We start from the raw sequence: 15,393 nt of genomic DNA, 5'->3' as shown, positions 1-15,393 counted from the left end.
CCAGTATTAGTAACTGATAGACGAAGTTTGAATAAGTTTTAGTGGAGGGTGAATAATGTTGTTTTTGCATACGGCTCTTTTGAATCACTTCAAACTGGCTCAAACTTGGTGTCACGGAAGTTTGCCGATGGATTTGCTTGAAACTCGGGGTCCTATTGGTTTCTGGCTCGAAATGGCTGACTCTTTCCTATTAAATTTTTGAAATGCTGGATACTTTTAAGATGGCTGCCGAGTTTCATGTGAATCCATCAGTAAACTTTCGTAACACTAAGTTTCAACCATTTTTCTGCCGCCATTTTGAAGTTATTCAGAATTTCTAAGATCCAATGAAAGATTCATTTTTCTTGTGCCGAAATACCCGCGGATACCAAGTCTCATTTAGGATGCAATTGCACGCGCTTATATCAGCGTAATTAAGCCGATGGTGACATACAATGACAGCCAGTCGGGGGTTGAACAAATTGATATTGAATTTGAGTCGACTGTGCAGTTGGGAAATAATCTATCTCCGACACTTACAATTTTCCTTCTCCTTCTCATAGAATAATGATGCTTCGCAATCAGAAGCGAAACTAGGATAGGGAAGTTGAAGCGAAGAAGAAGAATATTTAGTACAGTACTGTTTACATTTGAGAAATGGATGCCGGTGCGATCAGGGTTGCCGATTCGGTTCGAAATTTAAAAGTCCCGCCGGCCGCGCTCATTTCAAGAACGTACAACGCGGCATCATAGTAAGCAAGTACGGAGTTTGCTTCAGCGCGTTCTTACGGGAGTTTTGCTTCTGATTGCGAAGCATCCTCTCTATGCTTTTTTTGTGCAAACAAATTGCTTTCATGGTCAGACGAAACTTTTTCTTTTTTAAGAAAAAGTTAAACAATGAAACTTTCCCATAAGATTAGCACTCAGCAATAAGCATGCCGTATTTCATTTACATCCATCTCTCTCTATGTATATCTACGCCGGTAATGAGCTGGAAAGCAATACTTAAAAGCCGCACTTTTTGTATGTATTCAAGTACTCACACTTATACGGAGCTTCAGCTCTGCCAATTTATTGCGGGCTGCCGCTAACTCACAGTTTGCCGTGACCAAAGCTCGTCGTTTTGGTTCAACAACTACCCAAACATCATGAAACTTCATTATGTTGATGACCCAAGCACAGAGACCTTTAAATGAGAGAAAAAAAAACAATCACACAAATATATGTAATTTGGTTCGATTCTTATTCTTAAGTATTCTCAAAATGTTTACGTTAGATGCTCCCCTGCTAAAAAAGTTCCCATGGGAATTTCTTACCCAAGGAATTTTAGGGAGGGGAGCGGGAGCCAGGCTTGGATCCCCTGGAAAGGCTTCCCATGCGAACCAAACACGAGCCTCGGGGACTGCCCATCGGAAGCTTCCCGTATGCTTTTACGTGGATTTCCGTGCCCACAATGCCAACTCTCATTGCAGAACCATAGAACAAAAAGATTAAAGATTAGGTACTTATATACGAAAGTTAATTTTTTTCATAGACAAGGCATCCTTAGGGCGAATAAGAGACTCTTTTCTTTTAGACAGGCAGAAAACTCTTGGCCACTGCGAAATTCTTGGAGTTCCGGAGGCTCGCTTAATATCCGGGAGGGTAATTTACTATTCATAAACGTCCCCTGCGCCGATTTCATGCTTGTATGCAATGATATTCTTGGAAATTTCTACATTGTGCAGTTTCACAGAAATATAAATACTTAAAAAATAGATAAATTTTTAGAAAAAAAGTAACGAGTAACGTATGCATGAAAAAAACCATAATATTTATTAAAATGAAGAAAAATTAAGTAAATAAAATGAAATAACATAAAATTAAAACTGCATTAAAATATACATACAGGGTGATACAAAAGTCTTTTGACACCCCTGGTACTTTTGAACGAAATGAAATAGAACATTGATTTTTTAGCTGTGTTCCTGTGGCATTTAAACCTCTTTTTTGACCCCCAAAATTTTTTGCCGCGCCCGAGGGCGGCTTTGGATCATAATTTTTTTTTTCAAATCAGGACCCTTATCATGGGACACATCGTTGGATAGATAATAAAAAAAGAAAATTTCTGACGCAAAGTTCAAGTCGATATCTCAATTTTTGTCAAGACGGCGGCTAAAAAACTGCAGGAAACCAGTTTGGGAGATTTTTGAGGGATTCTTACCAACGACATTACCGAGAATCTAGTTTCCCAGGTTATTTAACACGGGAAAAAGGAATTTGACATTAGGTTGTCAAAAGTTCGAAGTTCTTGTAAGATGGCGGCCGATCAAAATGGCGGAAACCCTGTTTTGAAGGGTTCTCGCGGATTTTTGCGGAGAAAATGCCTGGAAGTCTGTCTTTCGAAGTTACTTGACACGTGGAAGACGAAAGGATTTGGAATTTATTGACCTGATGCTGAATTTGTCTTTGCCGTGTCAAATAACTCTAGGAAAAGGACTTTCAGGCATTTTTATCCGCCAAAACCCCTCAAAACCGGGTTCCCGCAATTTGGATTGGCCGCCATCAAGGATATGGGATTCAAAATTTTGACAACCGAATGTTAAATTTGTCTTCTCCCTGATAAATAACCTTCGAATACAGTCTTCCGGGTATCTTTATCAGCAAAACCCCCTGAAAATCTTTCATAACGCAGCAAGAAAGTGAAGTTGATTTAACATTTTGGATTTAAAAAAAAATAAAATGCTCAATTACCCGCAACAACAGTCACTTTAGAAATGCCTGAATGTAAAACTAACTGCTTTGGTGCGTAATTCAGCATTTTATCAGCAAACTTTTTATATTATTCAGCAAACTTTTTTAACATCCAGGATATTAAAGCAACTTCCTTTTTTTTCAGTGCGGGGTTCCTGCCATTTCAATCGGCCGCCATCTCGGAAGGACTTCAAAATTTTGACAACCCGATGTCAAATTGGACTGCATTTTGCAATTTGGAACTATAAATTCTGGCTCTTATGGAAAAACACTTATGTGCATAGGGATACTAATGGCGCATACGTTGTTTTTAAACCGGGCGAGAATTTATAGTTCCAAATTGCAAAATGAAGTCCAATTTGTCTTTACCGTGGAAGTAACCTCGGAATACAGATTTCCGAGCACTTTAATGAGCGAAATCCCTGAAAACCCTTCAAAACGAGGGTACTAGGTCATTTTTCCTAATTTTTTCCCTGCATCAGGTTTTCCGAATACTTTTAAACGCAGAGGTGAATTTCAAGCAGTTTTAACATGTACTTGGTTGCGAAGACCTTACCTACTAGGTTATGCCGGCCGCCTGAAAACAGTGACGAAAAACCTGCATTTAGCTTCGAATTAAACGTGCACTGTACAGCCAGGATATCTCGACCAGTTTTTATTGATTTGTTCGTTTTTTACTTTAATTCATTTCAGTTTATTACTTTACTTCATTTTATTTTTTACCTATTTTTTTCATCGTTACCTTTATTTCAGTTTATATTCTTTTTCATTCATTTTACTATCTACTTTATTATTTCACTATTCTATTCCCTATTTTTTTTGCTATATTTTATTTTTTAATTTACTTTATTTTTTGATTTTTTATTTTTTCACGCTGTGTTATTTTACTTTTTTCTCTATTTTATTTTATTTAATTTTATTTTATTTTATGTACCATGTTTCATTTTCAGACTGCATTTTATTTTTCACTTTATTTTGTTTTTCACTTTTTTCATTTTCTAACGTCCGCTTCTAACGTATATTTTTTTTACGACATTACATGTCTTTAATCTATTTTATTTTTAACTCATGTTTTTATTTTACTGAATGTTCTAAATTTCCTTTTTTTACATATATTTATTCTTATAGTCTTTTCCACTGTAGATATAAAAATGTCTAGCACAAAGCAAATGTTCTATTATCTACCCATGAAATTATCCAATAATTAGCTAGTTAATATTTAATTTTTCCTTACGTAATCCTGAAACTCAAATGCGACCTATGTAATGTCACCTAGCTTCCAGGTGATGTCACCTACCTTCCAGGCGATGTCACCTACCTTCCAGGCGATGTCACCTACCTTCCAGGCGATGTCACCTACCTTCCAGGCGATGTCACCTACCTTCTAGGTGATGTCACCTACCTTTTAGGCGATGTCGCCTATTTGTTTGGCGATGTCGCCTATTGTTTAGGTGATCAGTTTTACCAGGGTCACTAAACACATCAAACTCAATGGAATGAAACTTGAAGACCTATGATAGTGTGTATGTTGGTATCATCCCTCTATTCTGAATGAAACAAAGTCACACACAAACACATCAAATACGCCGTACAAATGAACACACGAATCACATCAAACACACCACGGTCCCTTGGGTGCCAGGTAGGGCAGTCCCGAGAGGTTGGGGTTGGGCTCCTTGCTTGCCAGGAAGATTATTCCCCTTTTCTCAAAATTCCTACATTTGACCCGGTTAATATCAATACAGCCAGTTTTATCCCAGTAAATCCTGCTTTATATCTAACGACATATCGAGGATCGATAAACAACCTATACCGTAGTTTGATAGATGCAACGGCATTTATTCCGTTCAATCTAAGTTCATCCTAATTTAGTTAGATTCATCCTTGCTGTGACAATGACTTTGATTTTAAATTGATTAAATTTCGAATAAATTAAATTTGTGGAAGTATGTGTCATTAACATAACAAATATGCCCATACTTTCTAAAATTAAATCAAGCGAAAATATACCTACATCACTAAATTTGGGAAATTATGCCATTACTGAAGGTAAATTTTTAGCTGAATTGTTAATGAATGATTTAAATGGATAAGCATCTAAAGGAACTTTAGTAGTATTAATGAAAATTACAACAATAATGTATAAAAAAAAATTAAATGATGTTCTCATCATAATTTGACAGAATCTACGAGGGGGTCGGGCCGCAGAGCGGCCAGGAGGCGGAGCCCTCTTAATACCGGGATTATACATAAGTTGCGTAAAGCGTTGTGCGCTAGTTCAAGGTATTTTTTCTTGCGTGAGAGAATTTTTCGTGTCCTTACTTTTTTCTGCCTTAGTCAGATTTCATGCGTTTGCCAAATTTTGCAAATAAAAAAAGATCCGTGAACTGTGATCGATAAATCTCAAATGATCAATAATCCTCAATCAATCCTCTCCTCAATCAATAATCCTTCCCTTCCCTTCTCACCCCGCATTCTCCCGTATAATATCCGCCAAAAACATTCTCAAATTGCGTTTATCTCGAGAAAACTTCCGCGTTTACGGTAGCTCCCAGGTCATTCTTGAGGACATACTCCACCAAATCCCTTCTCCCCGGAAATGGGCTGTTACAGAGAGACCTCCAGCTAGACTGCACCTCCTTATGGAACGATTTTCGTAAACCAATTCACGGGGGTCTGAATTTCGGGAAAAACAGGGGGGAGTCAAAAGATTTTCTCACAGAGAACCCCCCCCCCCCCCCGAATAATTTGCGGCGGAAAATTTGATTTTTCCTGAAAATTAAAAAACGGTGGGACAGGCACGTAGCCAGGGGGGGGGGCCTTGGGGGGCTTAAACACCCCCCCCCGCCCCTCAAAAAAAAAAGGAAGAAAAGAGAGAAGGAAAGGGGAGACAGAAGATGAGAAAGTGCGAGAGAAGAAGAAGTCTGAGACGGTCGAATATATTTATCTCTTTTAGTGTAGAGTCCTAAATGAAAACACCGTGTTCATTCCTAAAATTTTTGGCAGAATAGCCTCAAAATGCGTTCATAAAGAATAGACATTCCAAAAATTTTCCAGCGTTGTAGAATGTAGTAATTTGAAAGTATTTTGTGTGAAAGTAAAAAAAAAAGGTGTAATTTGTATGCAGAATCTGATGGAAAATCTGCGACGCGGAAGCTCCGAAATGCGTCAAAATAGAGTTAAAATTTCAAAAATTTTCAGAATCTTTTTGAGCGCATATGTGTATACGTGCCTGAGTGGGGGGCCGGAGGGCTGTAGGAATGTACCTGTTGGCATGCATGAATGCGACGGGAACGGTCATACTATGGTTGGCCGTGTTCTATGAAATTAACAATTCTACGCGGCAACGCTGTAGACAAGGTATTCGTCAACTCCGGTGTCGATCAGATCGAGCCCGGTCGATTTATCGATTATTTGAGAGATATCGATCACAGTTCACGGCTCTTTTTTTATTTGCAAAATTTGGCAAACGCATGAAATCTGACTAAGCAGAAGAAAGTAAGAACACGAAAAATTCTCTCACGCAAGACACAAAATCTCAAACAAGAAAAAAAATCACACACAAGAAAAAAAAACACAAGAAAAAAAAATCACACACAAAAAAGAAAATAACACACAAGAAAAAAAACATCTTACACAAGAAAAAAACACCACACACAAGAAAAAAAATCACACACAAGGAAAAAAATTCCCACACATGGGACAAAAGCCCGCTCGTGAAGGGAAAAAAAATCCCACACGGGAAATAATTCTTTCACAGGGATTCTTTTCCTTTCAGGCACAAACGGCCAGCCATAGAAAAGCATTGATACGACATGTAATTGAGGATCTTCTATGGAACGGGTTCCGTAACCCTAAAAAAAAATTCCGAAAAAAAAAAAAGTATACATATTTTTTTTTCGTGAAAAAAAAAATCCGAAAAAAAGTATACATATTATTTTTTTCGTGGAAAAAAAAAAAAATATCTTAGGACTAGGTCGAATAACGGCTGGTGTTGCTGGGGGACTCCAGCGGCCGATGCCCGTTGATTCTACGGACTGATAAGTGTTGAAGACCGATGCGCGGCAAGCCGGGCATATTCAAATATTTCCCGCGCAATTCCAACTGAACCTGCTAGGGGTCACAGTTGGATCCTTAATTGCATGGACTTTGTATAATCTAAACGCGTAGACCCGTTACCTACTTCAGAAAAGTGCGGGTGCAGCTTACCTATTCAGGGATGACCTTTCCGGACCTTTCCTTACGAAGAGGGAATAAGTAAAACTTACTCAACAGCGCAATACCCCGTTTCAACAAAAACTTTCTGCTTCTTTTTTGGGGCAGCGATTCTTGCTTGCATTTGGTTTTTTATCAATCTCTGGTAGAATTTCTATTTAAATATACGAAGCCAAAACTTTTGTAATCGTTTGCAATTCAATCAAGAAAACACAACCCTTAAAAAAAAAAAAAAAAAAAACTTACCTGCAGCAGCTGTAGACTTGGAGCGTACAGCATCCGGGTCAAATTCTGGGTCTTTCAAATACGGTTGAATTCCTTTCACAACATCAGGATGAATATTTTCTTTGTCATAGTGAAGGAGTGCATCAAGAAATGCATCGAGTTTGGCCATCATTAACTATAAGAGAAAAAATTGTGTACATATAAATTTACAGGGTAGGCCAAAAGATCCTTCAAGGAACAAGTAACACGTATTATTTAATCTGATCCTGTATCAAGAAACACCCCGTCTTTACTAAAGTAGCATTTCATTAAAAAAATAAAATGGCACCGGCAGCCTCAAGAATGTGAACACCTCTTTACGAATACAATCATCTCGTAGTAGATCCATGTAAATAATATTTTATCCGTCAATAAGACATATGTTCATAGTATAGTTTTCCATTTAATAAGTAGGGGCCTACGGTAGGTACGTACCTAACGCTTTATTCTGGACTCTCAAATTCCCCACGCATCGCTTGAGTGACGTATCTTACCATTTTTAACAAGCAAAAACAAAATGAAGTAGCTAACGCTCTCCTCGATCTCTCTCATTCTATAAAGCATTAGGTACTTTATCAATGAGGACTTATCTGTAACAATAGCGGATGTCGAGTTTTCTCATTGTGAGAAAATTGCGTTTGAAGTTTTCGAAGCTTTGCACTTTGCCGCTCGTAGAAACGAGAGGATTCTTATAAAGATTTTAATGAAGGCAACTTTTCCTACAAAAAACACACGATTTACGATCTATGTAAGTGATAAATTAAAGGAGTAACAGTGATTTGAAAAAAAATGTGACATCCGCTATTTTTACTGAAAACATTTTTGGCGCGTAAACGTAGTATACCGCCTTTGCGATGGTTTTGACCCTCCACTCGATACAATAACCGAGTCCCTTAGTTCCTTACCGGAAAGTGACTGCCACGAACTTCTGAGATTTTCCAAAGCGTGTAAAAAGTTTACTAATCCGTCAATAATTATGATTTAAAGTTTTTTGTCATTCTGGGGCTTTCCAGTTTATGTGTAATGAATACCACGTCCACCAGTCATACGGTCGCGTCATACCAATCTACGTTACTTGGTTTTTTTAAAAAAAACCTTAGAATGCTTCGCGCTAATTTAAAATATGCATATACAAGCAGAAGCAAACGAACTGATTCGAGGATTACTGAGCAGTTTAGCACTCTTCGAATGAGAATTTCACTGCTCCGTTTTGTTTAAAACGTTGTATTGACAGATATCTACACCCCTGTTATGCTTTTCAAAATTTGGTACCACTGCTCTGATAGCCAGGACAGCCGTGTGACGGTAATTTTTCCCGTCACTTAAGTTCGAATAAGTATTTAATCATATGTAAAAATTTCGATGACTACAACGGTAGCAGGTGATGGCGACAGTAGCGCACTCTGTAGGGACGGTGAAGTAGCGGAATACCGTAGTACACCGGTCGGCCGCCGCGCGCCACTCGAGCGCTCTCGCGGAGCGATCCGGACCCGACTACACAGCTGTTTAGCGTGTGCACGACGTCTCGGTCGTTCAGACACCTGAAAAAAGTCGGTTTTTTTTATTATTTTTGCTTTATTAGTTAATTGGTTTCAGCAAATTTACTCAAGAAAGTCGCAAAGCTAATTTAGGCAAATCATTTGATGTAAGAGTGAATTTATTTGATTGTATATTTAACTTTTTGAAGTCGAATGAAGTTGGTCGATGCATGCGGAAGGTAGATGAAATGAATTTGATGGGGTCCCGACCGGTACCTCGCAGCGCTTGTCCGATTTTTCGGATCCCTTCATTTGCGTAGCTGTGCACGTGGTGAGTAGCACGCTTGCAAGTGAGGGCTTGGTTTCTCATCGCATTTATCTCTTGTGTGACGCACCCATTTCTGGGTAGCTCCTATGGTGAATAAATGCATGAGCATGGATTTTTTACTTAGTAATCTCTTGTTGAAATTTATTTAAACGAATTTTATTCTTATTCGGAAGCACATCTAATTTAATTATATTTAATTTAATTTAATCATGAAAAATAAATCTCTCATAATTGATCAATTTCCAAGTGTGCACGTGTTGAGTAGCACCTGGGATTTTGGTTGTTATTGGAATTTATTTTGGAAAATATTTATTTCGTATCCTAAATCTACCATTCAAGATTGAGTGCACGTGGTGAGTAGCACCGGTTGTTTGGGAGATTTAAGGTAAAATAAATAATTGAGGAGTAATTCATTCGAAAGTTCGAACCCTTTTTGTCCCCTTTTCCGTTCCTTTCAAAGTACCTATTTTAAAAAGTCAATCCGATCAACAACATTCACCTTCAATCGTCCTAATTTTGATCTCGTATTTAGTTTTATTTTTTTTGTCTTGAGAATTTTTTAAGTTTGTAATTGTGTTCAAAAAGTAGTTTCTTTTCTTGTCAATAAAAATTGACTCTAGTACGTTCAAATTTGCTCTCATTATTCCTTCCTGCAACACCTGTCCTCACCTCAGGAAAATTTTATTTTTGATTACGCACTTCGAGTGTGTTGGCGCCCGAACCCAGGCGTCCCGACGAGCATCTGGCACCCAAAATTTGTGGCTTGATCTGCTGAATCTCGATCCTTTCCGGAAGGCTTGCTTTCTGACGATCAGGATCGTACGATCTCTCGCTTTTCCTCGCCACAAGCCGTAAGTGCAATCTATGATGAGCCTCCAGACTCATTAGACCATGTGCTAATCGTGGACCATACAGAAATTCAGTCCCCTATCAGGCCAAAACAGTGCACAGGCAGGCACAAACCCAGGCAATGTCCCGATCGTGGCTCGGTCGCTTCCCAGCTGAAGAGCAAAAGGCGACCCTCGCCGCAGTCAGACCTAATTACTTTCACTCGATTACCCATTTCACCGTCACGCTGGGATCCACCAAATTTTCAAAATAATTTCTTCGCGAGTATTTAGCAATTTTTTCCTTACTCTCCGTTAAAACACGAAGAAAAAGAGGCCTCATTCATAAAAATCGGCCGAATAGAAGAGAAGTTTCAGTATTCGAAATCTGAAGAAATCAACAAAACCTCGAATTCTCCAAACAAAAAATAAAATGAAGGGGAAAAAAAGGAATGTATAAATTACAATTAGATAAAGTTGACCTCAGAATTTGACAAGCAATTTCATTATATAACGGAGAAAAACTTGGGAGAAATTACAAAAAATTCGCCTCTTGCAAGGGGCCCCCTTGTAAGAATTTTGACCTGAAGACAAGAGTTGAATGGCAGCAGTACTCCATACAATACACGGTGTGCCTGAACGAACCTTTTTTTTTTTTTTTTTTGGTCAAAAAAGAAAATTCTTCATATTTTTTAACTACAGTGTCTCTTAAATCGTTTCAGCCAAAAAAAAATTCTGTCAAGATTCTGGAAAGTAAAGGCGCTTTAAAAGTATTCTGGGGATATAATAGCTAAATCACGGTTAGTAAATCCCGTTATATTATTAAAAAGAAATTGACTCCATAGTTTAATGCCTTTAGTTTCTTGAGTATGATTATTTTAAGCACTCAAACATTTATACCCCCAATTTTAGCCACGGGGTGATTTCCTGAGAGCCGATAATATCACGAATTTCTCATAGAACCTTTCAAAAATGGCTTGCTTTTTGAGCAGTTGATTTGGTCATCAAGCCGGGATTTAAATGGAAGCTGATAATAACACAAAGCTCTGAGAAAAATGTTGAGATGTACATAGGAACGGTTTGTAAATAACGAGGAGAGACAGGCAAAGCGGCTAGAATCCGATCTAATTTTTGCCATTATTCTGTTGAATTGATGTTGCCGCGGACTGCTAACTGTGTCCACACATGGTTTGTGCTCAGCATACCGAAACATAAGTATTGTTACACGTAGAATCTAATTTTCACGTCAGAGATTTGACTCACTTCGATTTTTTCGATTTTATACGGATTATTGATGGTTTTTAGGGATTGAAATTACTTATTATTGTTTCATGAAAAATAAATGCACCCAAAATGACTATAGCATATTGGCTTTTACATATGTGCACTCACGATATTGACTCGTAAATTCAAAGAGTGGGTACATAGACCTGGTATATCAAGTTTCTGCGATTATAAACGGCAAATCGGTAGATTTTTGGGATGTAGATTCCTTACTTTCGATTCATGAATGAATAAAGCATAGACATGGTTGAACTTCTTTGCATAGAAAGACGTTTAAAATAACAAAATCAAGACATATTTAATGCAAAATTTGATTTCATTTCAATAATATAACGGGATTTATACTAACTGTGATTTGGGTATTTTAGCCCCAAGATACCTTTAAATCGACTTTATCTTTCAGGAGTTCGACAGAATTTTTCCTTTCTTCGCTTAAATTATTCCGTAGCACTTTTCTTCGAGAATCTTATAAGATTTGGCTTGAGGCAGATCAAAAAACTTAAACTCGTTCGAATGGCTTTCTACATTCACAATACACGGTCTCGTCAAAGTGCATCGTTGATCTTTCAGTTTTGGATCGTATGAATTCTCTTGTTGTGCTACTTACCTATTTTGAAATCTCTATAAATGAAAACTAAAGGGGTTGATTTGTGCGAGTTAATGACTTGCCTTATCAACACATTGTGTTGGAGTTCACTGCTTGTTTTATGCATGAAACAATGTCTTTAGTAAGGGTAAGGCTGATGAAACGACTGAAATGAACCAAAAGTATGTCAGTGCTGAGTCATTTAATCGAATTGAACAAAAAACAAAACCGTCTGTAACTTCTGCATAAAAAATAAGGAACAAATTATATAATCAGTTAAAATCTCATCGATTCTGGCAAAACGGTCCCGATACGTATCATTTGAGTGTCAGCTGCAGGCCATGGGCTGCAGCCTGCAGGCCACGGCCATGGGCGCGGGCAGTTATCGCATGTGCGTTCGAATATGAAGGGTTTCCTACCCCGGCGGCCCGGGAGAACAGTGGATATTCACATCCGCTCTTTTTACAAATAACATGGTTTCCAGTTCATATCTCGCCGAAAAATTACGCACGAAGTCTGAAACTTTGCACAGGCATTCTTAAAGGCACCAGAATTTGAAAAGAGCGTTTGCCCTAAAAATGGCGGATGTTGGCGGCCGCTATTGTTACATATATGTCCTCGAATACCTCGACGGTACTACCATCTACTGCTGAAACTAAATGAATACCTTGCAAGCTTTCCAGCTACGATCTTTTGGAATTTTTCCTTTGGCAGCAAATAAGACCATGACAGCAGCGGTAACATTTGCTACTGCCGGAGGTGGACTACCGAATGACTTCAGTTCTGTCAAATTATTCTGTAACAAAAATAATTCGAGGTAAGCTGACTTCTATGGCGATGCGTATTAAATAATTGACGTAGAAATAATGAAGCGAAGGTAACACAAAGAAAGGAGAGCCACATTCAACAATTAGGCAAAATCATTTTCTTTTAAAGATCTTAGGTTTCTGCACTACAATCTAATTGTGAAAAAACTTAAGTCATAAGTGCAAATATGAGTTAAAATTTTGAAAGACAGTAAGTTAAGTGTAAAAATGAAACGCAGCCTTTGCTTTAGGACTCAAAGAAAATCACAAACTTTATTTAGTGTATCCAAGGCAGCCTGTGCAGCAACAAGAGCAGGTTCAGCCCGATCCAAATCCTCCTCACAGCATCGTTGCTTCATGGAAACATCCTCTTCAATTATACGGACCTTTCGTTCTTCCTCAGCGACTGGAATCACACAGGAAAGAACTCAAATATTTTTAGCTTCATTCTCAAAGTCCCTATTGGCAAAAGGACCTTGGAGACATTGGCACAAGCTTGGATCAAAGCTTTGACAAAATTGGAATGAGTATGGAATTACAAGCTTGGCTGTACAACCTTGCATCGACATTTGAGCGGGGTTTGTTTTTTAACCTGCTTGGTATTTCAACCATGGTCCAAACTCGGATTCTCAAGGGCACGAGGAGCTCCTTTTTCCAACCTTGTGCCAAGATTGACAAAAACTTGGCCCATTAATCATGATATACCAATAATGCGCCAACCATGGATTAAAAAGGATGGACAGAGCTTCGTTTTTTAGGCTTGTGTCAAGGTAGAAGAACCAATCTTGAAAATTTCAGCCTTGCACCAATCATGCTGTCTCAAGGACAGTACTGCTCCTTCTTCCAACCTTAGGGCAAGGTCGACCAAGCCCTAGTAAAAATAAAATGCCCTTAGTGCGTTCGGAGTGCACTCCGAGTGCACTCCGAACGCACTAAGTGTGTAGTGTGAGAGTGGGTGCGCTTCGAGTGCACTCGGGGTGCACTCGAGGTGCGTCCGTGGTGCCTCTGGAGTGTGTCCGAATCCACCGACGGGTCGAGGATACCTTTCCATTGTATCCGCGCCGGGTTTTTACCTGGCGGCGTGACCCTTGATGATCTACTGGTGGCGAATAATTTGCGAACCAATTTTTTTAATATTTGAAAATTGTCCGTTTATTTCGACGGATTCGGATTCAGCTTGCAATCCTGATGAAAAATATGTATACTTTTGAGTAGATATATTGGTAAGTTCGCGATCCAGAAATAAAAAAAAATGCAATGAGAAGCATTTTAGAAGCGCGGAAGAAATTCGCGAGTTTTGTAATTCAATAACTTATAGTTATACTTACTTTTAACTATACATATTTTTCATCAGGATTGCAAGCTGAATCTGAATCCGTCGAAATAAAAGGAAAATTTACAAACGTTAAAAAAATTGGTCCGCAAATTTTGGGCTCCCAATAGACTTGAGGACCGTTGACAGGTAAAGACCCGGCATCGACACAATGAGGAGAATGCCACGGTGAGCCAGGCCTGGATCCAGGAGCTCCTCGCCGAGATTTAGACGTTGATTCTATGTTTGCCCAAAAATGTTCTAATTTTTACGGCGTCTAATTTGACTGCCCAGACTTATACATGTATTTTCGGCTTCGAATGAAATGTAATGGCTCTCTTGTTAAAACTTTTAAATTTCACGCCGAACTCAATGATCGCATCGATAATTACCGAATGCGACTCTTTAGTGAGGCATTTGCGTGGGAACTTTCCCGCTTATCAAGTCACCACAGCATTGATTTTACGATAGAAATGTGCAACATGAGAATCCTCAACATTTTCCGTTTTTTTACGTTACTGTTATTATTTAGTGAAAATCGGTTCAATTGATCGAATCTACTGAAGAAAAAGTTAAATCAATTTAATAACTTATCCAAGAGTTGCACCTGTTGGCCGAGGGTGCGCTTTATGAAGCACTTAACACGTTAGCCATATATTTTGCATGGGGTGGGGTGATTTCCAAATAATAACGCAGAATTATGTTTCTTTGGAGAAATTTTCCTTCAAGGAGGAGGGGAGTGCAGACTGCAGACCCTCTGGACCAGGCCTCTTTCACGTCACGTCACTAAGGAAAAAAAATAAAAATGACCCAATCCGAGGGAAGTTTCCTTCGTTGAGAGTACTGAGTACTCTCTCTTCTATTCTCCTCTTATTACGATTGTGCTCACTGCCTCCTCGACGAATGTTGATGAGCTAGGCTAAAATTTTTTCGGATCAACCTCTCACAGCCAATTTTTCGATTTTCAAGGGTAGCACAAGCGGGAACGGTTCTTGTAGACACCCGTGCGGTAATTTCAAAAAAATTGTGAAAAGATTATTTTGTGCTCCTGGGTAGTGCCTTTGGATTTTACGCTGTCCGAGGAGCGGCGCTGCGCTTTGGACAGGAACGGTGCCCGACCCGCCTTTGTTTATGTAACCATGAGTCGAGCGACCGGCGACGACGTGACGGGGCTGCTGGTGCGAAGGCGCGTCGCGGATCGCGGAGAGGGTTGGGCCAAACACGGCGGCTTTCTCAGTCTCACAGTGTTCGGTTTCGAGGTCCAGGGGAAAACCCTCGCGGCGACGACGCGGCAAGCGCAAGCCGCCTGCCTGAGAAAATCCAACCCTCTGGTCAGTGGCCGGCGACGGCGGCAATTCTACCCTTGACTTGGCGGCATGGCGGCTCTGCGGCGGCAGGTCTACCTTTGGTTCGGACCTGAGGCCGCAGCCCTTCTCGGCTCGCCCAGTGTTGAAAAGGCCGGAAAAACGGGCGTTTTTGACTCGGGCGAAATTTTGCTCTGCGAGTGAGAAGGCCCATATTCGCACGATAGAATGGGACGTTTTGGCTCACGACAGTTTCAGCGAAGATAGCAGAGTCGAG

General features: G+C 39.4%; 1 protein-coding gene across 1 annotated transcript in view; it reads right to left on the bottom strand.

The window, feature by feature from the left end:
- Positions 1-15,393, bottom strand: part of LOC109037293 (dynein beta chain, ciliary) — a 684,333-nt gene that overhangs the window by 291,522 nt on the left and 377,418 nt on the right. The window contains exons 32-35 of the mRNA XM_072296415.1: positions 12,773-12,906; positions 12,362-12,490; positions 7,174-7,327; positions 1,023-1,165 (exon numbers count right to left, since the gene is read on the bottom strand). Coding sequence (XP_072152516.1) covers positions 1,023-1,165; positions 7,174-7,327; positions 12,362-12,490; positions 12,773-12,906 — 560 coding nt within the window. The remainder of the gene's footprint in view (positions 1-1,022; positions 1,166-7,173; positions 7,328-12,361; positions 12,491-12,772; positions 12,907-15,393) is intronic.

Source organism: Bemisia tabaci, chromosome 2 (assembly GCF_918797505.1).
Source record: "Bemisia tabaci chromosome 2, PGI_BMITA_v3".
NCBI lineage: Eukaryota > Metazoa > Arthropoda > Insecta > Hemiptera > Aleyrodidae > Bemisia > Bemisia tabaci.
Note: the sequence above shows the minus strand (reverse complement) of the source record. Positions and strands in the feature narration are given on the sequence as shown.